The sequence below is a fragment of the Sinocyclocheilus grahami genome, unplaced genomic scaffold (assembly GCF_001515645.1).
Source record: "Sinocyclocheilus grahami isolate Dianchi unplaced genomic scaffold, SAMN03320097.WGS_v1.1 scaffold208.1, whole genome shotgun sequence".
NCBI lineage: Eukaryota > Metazoa > Chordata > Actinopteri > Cypriniformes > Cyprinidae > Sinocyclocheilus > Sinocyclocheilus grahami.
Window position 1 is genome coordinate 1,648,939 of NW_015505387.1, and position 8,815 is coordinate 1,657,753.

At 36.2% G+C, this 8,815-nt stretch overlaps 2 protein-coding genes across 2 annotated transcripts; both read left to right on the forward strand.

Moving 5' to 3' along the window:
* Nucleotides 1-526: 526 nt before the first annotated feature.
* LOC107595789 (brain natriuretic peptide-like) lies at nucleotides 527-1,613 on the forward strand. The gene is made up of 3 exons (XM_016286315.1): nucleotides 527-643; nucleotides 931-1,189; nucleotides 1,597-1,613. Exons 1-3 carry the CDS (start codon nucleotides 527-529, stop codon nucleotides 1,611-1,613), a joined length of 393 nt encoding a protein of 130 aa, XP_016141801.1.
* Nucleotides 1,614-4,428: 2,815 nt separating this feature from the next.
* Nucleotides 4,429-5,570, forward strand: nppa (natriuretic peptide A). Its single transcript, XM_016286328.1, has 2 exons — nucleotides 4,429-4,542; nucleotides 5,292-5,570. Exons 1-2 carry the CDS (start codon nucleotides 4,429-4,431, stop codon nucleotides 5,568-5,570), a joined length of 393 nt encoding a protein of 130 aa, XP_016141814.1.
* The last annotated feature ends 3,245 nt before the right edge of the window (nucleotides 5,571-8,815 follow it).

The window sequence follows — 8,815 nt, forward strand, 5'->3', positions numbered from 1 at the left end:
AGCAAATTAGGAGTTTATTGAGGCAAAAGTCATAGTTAATTGTTAATAGCAAGACTTGGACTTTAAAATAAAGTGTGACTGAATCTTGAAACCATTGATTAATGTTCACAGTTAATACTTATTAATGTATTTTTATATATTTTCAGCCGATAAACTGCTCACTCTAACATTATACAGTGTTTGTTAGTGACTATTAATTATTATTCAGATAAAGCGTATGGAGCCTACTGTGACTTGCCTTAAAGTGCCATGTAAGCCACTTGATGTGAATGATTTCAGGGAACAGGGGTATAATGAAATCATGAAGGTGTTCCCGTCACTGTATGGCCCATTTGGACTCGTCTATGAGCTTTAAAGGACTGATTTCCGACAGCAGCCTTTATCAGACTGAGGTGTCGGAATGCACCGCCATTCTTCACATTACTGGCGTGTCAAACTTTAAAGTATAAAAGAGCTCGAGGCTACGCTGAGAGAGTATACAGACAACGACAAGCGAGACAGAAGAGCAGCAAAAACATCAGGAAACATGAACTCGATTGACATTCCTCTAGTCGGCCTTCTCTTGCTCTTCAGCTTTCAGCTCATGGGCGCCTTCCCACTACAAAACACAGCCTTAACCACCGAGGACAGGGATGTCTTAAAGGTAAGACGAGCATCTCATGAAAATGTGTATAAATAGTACGCCAAATAAAAACAGAAAATCGGGGTGTTATGACACGCATTTACCCCACAGCGCTAATCCTATACCCATTGCGTATCATATGCAATTTGGTCAATTTCTGCGTATAAACAGTATGCCAAATCGAAACATAAACTCGTGCAATTGATACGCACATTCATGAGATCGGGTTGGAATGAGACAGGACTCAAACTTGCTTAATAATGCTCACCCAATAGGGCAAACTAATGAGCCACATGCGGCCCTTTCAGCTTCTTCTACAGCGACTGGAGGAGTCCATTCCCGCTTCTTCTCAAGAACAAACACTGATGAAAGTGGAAGAAGAGGAGGGTAATCCTGAAGAAACCCATGTTGAACCTCAACCCAAGACTGACATGAGGGACTATCTGTCTGCTCGGGACCTGAGGACAGTCCGGCAGGACTCCAAGAGATATTCCGGGTGTTTCGGGCGCAAACTGGACAGAATTGGCTCCATGTCGTCCCTGGGCTGCAACACCACCGGACGCTCAGGTAACCACTTCATTTATGTATCGCATGGTTAATATGGACATAACATACATTTAAACAAAAAACAACAATTTATAATAGTTAGTTCCCTTTCATGGGAACTTCGAACTGTGTCCTCTAGGTTTCCCCATAGCGACCCATAGAGGACGCAGTGTCTCGTTCCCTACTCAGGGAACCATGGTTACATAAGTAGCCTGAGACGTTCCCTTTCATGGGAACTTCGAACTGCGTCCTCTAGGGGTCGCTACGGGGAAACCTAGAGGACGCAGTGTCTCGTTCCCTACTCAGGGAACCATGGTTACATAAGTAACCTGAGACATTTGCTCGACCCGTTAATTTACAGAAATAATATTAACATACAGGTTTATGGTTCACTAACTTACACATTCTCTTTTTTTCTCTTTTTCCAGGTTCTAAGAAGTGGTGAAGTCTTAATGATTAGGAGCTTCTACACTGCAAAATAGTGCTGGTGTTACTTTAAAGAGTTATTTCTACTTGATCTGACCTTACAATGACTTTTGTTGGTGTAACCATAATGTATTCAGGTGGATTTAGTCATATTAAATTATATTTTTGACATCAATAAAAAACAAGATGTTACTATCAAAGCACATGTTTAGGTTACCTGACAAAATATTTTGTTTACTGTTATTATCTATGACTCCAGAAATTGTTCTTAACCATGCATATTTATTTAGATATTTATTAAATTGTTTAAATAGTCCAGTTATATATGTATATGCATATTTAATTTAATTGTCATTCAGATCAGTTGTAATAAATGTTTACACATGCCTTTGTTTCAGAAATATTTTTTTCTCGTTTCTTTCTTCTTTTTTTCAAAATTTACCTGAACACGTGCACTATGAGTTTTCACTGAATATATAATAAGCTTTCAATTTATAATGTGATAAGGTTATATTGAACTCTGGAATATTGAAGTATAGTTTAGGATGAAGAATAAAGTTCTTGCACTGTTTGCCCGACAACAACAACATGATCGCATTGATCAAACTGTCCCTTGGAGTCGCAGAAATTCCTCGGTCCCTCCTCAGGGCATCATTATCAGTTGAACCTGTTTCAGCACCATGGAGAGCAGCAGTGCTTCACATTACTCAAGGGAACTCAAGGTCACTCTCCTGAGTTAGATACAACATTTCAGTGACATTCAGTATAATTTAGGCCTATGTTATCGCCAGGTTTGGTGGTGACATTTAGAACAAAATACTTTTCAGTATAAGTTGGTAATGAATAGGGGAAACCAGAGGTAGCTAAATAGCTCCAAACTAACATTGGCAAGTTGGTTCAAGTTGTCACATGTTTGGCACGTTTTATATATATCAAAATATGAATTTAAATTTTTGTTGGCCAAAACAGTTCAATATTTTCCTTGTATATTATTATTATTATTATTATTATTATTATTATTATTATTATTATTATTATTATTATTATTATTATTATTATTATTATTATTATTATTATTATTATTATTATTATTATTATTATTATTATTATTATTATTATTATTATTTTTTTATTCATTTTTTTTATTTTATTTTCTATATATATTTAGTATTATTTTTTCAGTTCTTTTAATTACTACAGTTTTAGTTATTTTAGTACATTAAGTTAAACTAGAAGAAAATTAGAAATTTAAATTTGGCCACTAGCTAAAATAAATTTGATACGTTTTTAAGCAATTAAATGTAATTTTTTTTACAATTTTTAAAAAACAAATTACACACACACACAGATATATATATATATATAGTACTTAGTTAAGTATAATAACCCTTCCTTATAGTTGTTTATCGTTTAATACATTTTAAATACAGATATGATATGGAAGATGGCTTTAACTTTTGATAGTATTATACATATACTGTATAATATTCCCTGGAGTAAAACATTTAACAAGTTTCATTCTCCCCTATCAGCTACATCATTTATTCTGCAACAAAACATTAACCACATTATTTTAGATTTAGCCATTTGCCAGACAAATAACTACACTTCACTCATTTTCTTCGCCAAAGAAACATATTTGCTCTTAAGATTTTAGATTGCCAATGGTATTAAAATGTACATTAACTACTTTACTGGAATTAGTTCAGTTATCATTAACATGCACATGAGTAAAGGTTCTGGTTTGTTACCTTATTATTTCTCCATAAAGTCATAATTTCAGTCATCATCACTGGCCTATATATAGACCATCATCTGTTTTAACCCCTTATGGTATAGTTAGCTGTAGTTTGTATCAGTTGTGAGGTGATGCCGGAACCATGTGAGCCACTCGTGCAGCGGATGCATTCCCCATGATGCCTGAGGTCACCGTTTGTGTCCGAGTTACAGACCCAGCGCCGCACATTACAATTTTTAAAAAACAAATTACACACACACACAGATATATATATATATATATAGTACTTAGTTAAGTATAATAACCCTTCCTTATAGTTGTTTATCGTTTAATACATTTTAAATACAGATATGATATGGAAGATGGCTTTAACTTTTGATAGTATTATACATATACTGTATAATATTCCCTGGAGTAAAACATTTAACAAGTTTCATTCTCCCCTATCAGCTACATCATTTATTCTGCAACAAAACATTAACCACATTATTTTAGATTTAGCCATTTGCCAGACAAATAACTACACTTCACACATTTTCTTCGCCAAAGAAACATATTTGCTCTTAAGATTTTAGATTGCCAATGGTATTAAAATGTATATTAACTACTTTACTGGAATTAGTTCAGTTATCATTAACATGCACATGAGTAAAGGTTCTGGTTTGTTACCTTATTATTTCTCCATAAAGTCATAATTTCAGTCATCATCACTGGCCTATATATAGACCATCATCTGTTTTAACCCCTTATGGTATAGTTAGCTGTAGTTTGTATCAGTTGTGAGGTGATGCCGGAACCATGTGAGCCACTCGTGCAGCGGATGCATTCCCCATGATGCCTGAGGTCACCGTTTGTGTCCGAGTTACAGACCCAGCGCCGCACATCAGGAGTTCTCCAGCGAGCCGCCTCTCACCGCACCAAAAAGACACTTAAAAGGAAATCTGCTCCAGGAGCGTTATCACAGACGAGGTGTCGGAATGCACTTCACACAGTTTACAGAGGATGAGCTCCTGACAGTCAACTGTCCCTATATAAGAGCCAAGCAGGCAGACGGCCAGTTCAGAGAGAAAGAGCCAGCAGCCAGAGGAACCCAGAGATGATCAGAGGACTTATTCTCACAGGACTACTGGTCCTGCTTTGGCACCAGATGGATGTACAAGCGCACACGTTGAGCAGACACAGTCCCGCCAGCAACATGGCCAAGCTGAAGGTATTTCTGCTTTGAACCCTTAAAATAAATAAATACATATTGAGAGAACTCGCAGTGAAACGAGAACGTTTGGATCTGTTTACTCTAGTAACTATGATAAAAAGTGGTTACTTGCACGCCTTTTCTACCTCAACAAGCAGAAAAGTATGTTTTTTTTTTGTATAAATTGATGTATAGGTTGGCTGACTGAACGTTAAAGGGATGGTCTACCCATAAACGAAAATTTAAGTTGTTCCAAACCTATATGGAAGTTTCTTTCTTCTGCCGAACACAAAAGGAGATATTGCGAAGAATGTGGGTAGCCAAACCCTTGATGGCACCCATTGACTTCCATAGAATTTTTTTTTCTCTCCATAGTATGGACGTCAATGGGGACCAGAAACTGTTTGGTAACCCACATTCTTCAAAATGTCTTTTTTATTTTCAACAGAAGAAAGAAAATCATTCGGAATCATTTGGAACAACTTGACGCTGAGCAAATGACGACAGAATTTCCATTTTTGGGTCAACTTTCCCTTTAAATCGTATTTTCAGACTTGAATAAAACCAGTTGTTTTAGAGGTTACAGTTTTTGGTTATTTTTTTACGGTGTTTGTTTCGTCGAGGCCTTAAGCTGAATGAGATTTAATGTGATCCAAACAGGAAAAGAAACATTAATATCATCTCAAGCATGCAAAGAATACTACAAGCCTAGTACATTAGAAAACGTTTCAGCAGAATGGCTAGGTTGACTCTGTTCTGCTCTCCAGAGCTTGCTGCAGCAGCTTGAGGAGGCCCTGGCCGCAGAAGAGGCTCCTGAGAGAGCCGTGGATTATGAGGACAGCAACACATCCTGGGACAGAGACAGAGAGGAAGAAGCAGCTCCGGCGGAGGACAGCAACCCATCGGATGGATTCGAGACGCAGAGAAACCGCCTCGTAGATCTCCTCATGTCAACCCGGAGCAAAAGCCTGTCTGGCTGTTTCGGGGGACGGCTGGATCGCATAGGGTCCTCCAGCACCCTTGGGTGCAACTCTAAAAAAGGTTAGCTATGATGAGTGATGCAGTGACATTGAGATTGGAATATATATTTATGATACATAAATTATTTTACATGTGGGCAGTTGTCTATGAACTTTTTAGGTTCAAATGTACGTGTATTTAAGAGAGGGAAAAAATCTCAGTAAATCTAAGCTAAGGTCCTGTAACTTTCACCGATTTTTAATTAACTTTTACATGGTCCTGTGTGTCAAATGAACTTAAAAGTCAAAAATATCTCATGTTAACTGGGAGGAAAAAAGAAAGAGAATAATGTAGAAAATGAACTAACCTTAACTAACAATGAGCGATGCATTTATTACAGTATGGATACAACTTTTGATTTTAATAATGTAAAGATTAACACTGATATCATGTTAATGGAACCTTATTTTAAAGTGCTGCCTATAAAACACAATACAATCTGTAATTCAAATATATGTGAGGGGAAAAACATCTGTGAAAAATAAACAGAACATTTCTTTATGTTAACATATTAACAGCACATTGGGCTTTAATATGTTATAATATAATAACATTGGGCCTTTTGTAGTATAAATATCAATGTAGTATAAATATGAGCTCATAAAAACTGCATGTATTGTAATTATAGTTGACACAGAAAACACAATTGTAGAGTAGAAAACAAAGATGAAATTCAAATGTTACAAAGCGCATGTTAAACTGAAACTGTGGATTTTTTTTAAAACATGGAAATGAAACCAACGAGACTTTGTTACAAAATTTGTCTGTATGTCGCAATGCCTGTTGTGCTTTACGTTATCTGATGGTTCATATTTGTTTGATATATTTATTATGTACAAGTAGTCGAGTGCTGATAAGTCTGTTGAAATGCAATATATGGCAAAAATCACGTGCATGAATAATGTTTGACTTATTCTGCATTCATTTATGAGGTTTATGAGATTGCAATACTCCTGTGCAATTCTGCTTTTAATGAAGGATAACAGACCCAAATAAACATGAATTGCTATTTGTTTGTGCTGTTATTCCTTTTGTCACATTTTTACAGCTGAAACTGTACATAGAAATAAAAAGTAAAATACCATTTTGTTTCAAGAACAGTATGAACAGATTTTAAGGGGGTTTAGTTGCAGAAAGTGATAACAAAATGCTGGGTTTTAAATCATTTTGAGATTTTCTCAAAACAAAACTCAATAACTCCAGGGCTAACACAGAAACTCATAAGCTCACCATTGAGCCCCTTCTCCCATTCATAAGGAATCTACTCGTTTACCACCCACACCATCTCTTCTAATGGCCATTATCAGACTCATTACACATCAGCACTGCACTATAATGAGTCCAACAGCTGCAGGTGCTTATCAACACCTGCGCTAACCTTAAAAAACTCCAGCCATGGCAGCCTTAATCCTATTACACAAGCTCAGCGGGCTCGCTCCTGATTGCATGAATAATGCCTCCACTCAGACCGCTGCTCTTATTAGAAACGTCAGTTCTCTGCTCCGTGACTGTTAGAGACTGATGTCTTGGGTCTGGTGTGAATCCAGTGAGATGGCAGTGACAGGAGAATTAGACGAGCAGCCAGCAAGCGTGTCAGAGCTGGAGGTGAGGACTGCTGTTAGTCTGAGGGTTAATTCACACTGCACTGAGAGATAAAGTGGCAGATTTGATGTATGACCATAGGCAAAACGCCCTCCAGGTGGCAGACAGTCGTTCTTAGACTTTCTTACACTCTTACTGGGTACATCTCTGTCAGGACGGGGTTTTTCATCCATCTGAATCTTGAAAGGACTGACAGAAGTAACGGAGTATGTACATGGTCAATTCAGGTCAATTTAATTTGAGTGAATATCACCACATACTGTAGTCAATATGGACATGTTTGGTTCTGTTGACTTTTATGCAATCTAAAGTCTCTTAAAACACCCCCCACACCCAGCAGACACTACATGCATTCTATTGCAAATTCTATTCTATTCTATTCTATTATTCAGTTATGTTAATGGCAGTGATGGAAATGACACTTTTAAAGCATTTGGAACAAAACTTCATAGATAGAATTGTATGTATCCCACACATATAACATGTATTACAATTATTACATAATTATACATTTTCAGACTTTTTTTTTTATATAATTTGAGAAAATTGCAGCTTTATTGGAAACCCTACACAAAAGTTATTCTACGCTCAAGAGGTATTTACTCGAGTGATGATTTTTCTCTCTCTTCTTCACAAATCACATTTGATTTTTAATTTCAAGCATGTTCTTCACATGAAACTGTTGTCCACGTAGTAAAGAAAGACACGAACTTTTGAAAATGGTTGTGGCAATATTGTTCATTGTGATGGAAATGATACCACAACTGAAAATTGATTTTTTACTAATAAATAATATTTGCAAGGGTATATATTTATATATATATATATATTAAGCAATATTATACATTATGTAAAAACTAAAATAATTTAAAAAAAAAATTTGCATTGTATTTTTTTCATGTAATATTGAAAGGATTTTTTTGTTTTGCTCATCATGGTTTAAACATATTTTTTGTAGTTTAAGACTGAAGGTTTTGATCTGGTATAAAATAAAAAAGTTTCAAGTAGCAAAATAAACTTTTTTTTTGAATATGTATTTGAATTTGGAATCTAGACAAAGCAGCTGCTGAAATTATAAGAGCAAATTGAGTGAAATCTGCACTTATGTACTAGTATTACATCACAGAGCTTCTTATCAAGAGTCTTGTCAAGAAAGGCCTGTGTCAGTGAGTGACGGTCAATGAATCTGATGGGAGATGGGAGACCTGTAATAGTCCATGAACTGGCCTTTCTCATTCACTATGATGTGCATCCTCCTTAGTACAAAACCACAGATGAACTGAAATGAAAAAAATGACAGCATCCTAATTTGCCAATGCGGACTGCCACGATTAGCTCTCAACATTTTCTGAGCCTTGTTTCCTCGCGGAAATCGGATCTGTGCTGAAGTGGTCCATGTCCGACACATCAGCCTACATTAGGAGGTCTGCATGCATGTGTCAGAGTGAGTTTAACTCCACGCACTCGGCCGTGAAGAACTTAATGAATCGGACTCAGAGCTCTGCTGTGAATATGTCTGACTGAGCAGCAGGTGCAGACACTCTTTATTCATCCCACATGACTCATTCCTACTGTACGACCAGATATCTCTTAATGCCAAATATATATATATATACATATACATATATATATATATATATATATATATATATATATATATATATACAGT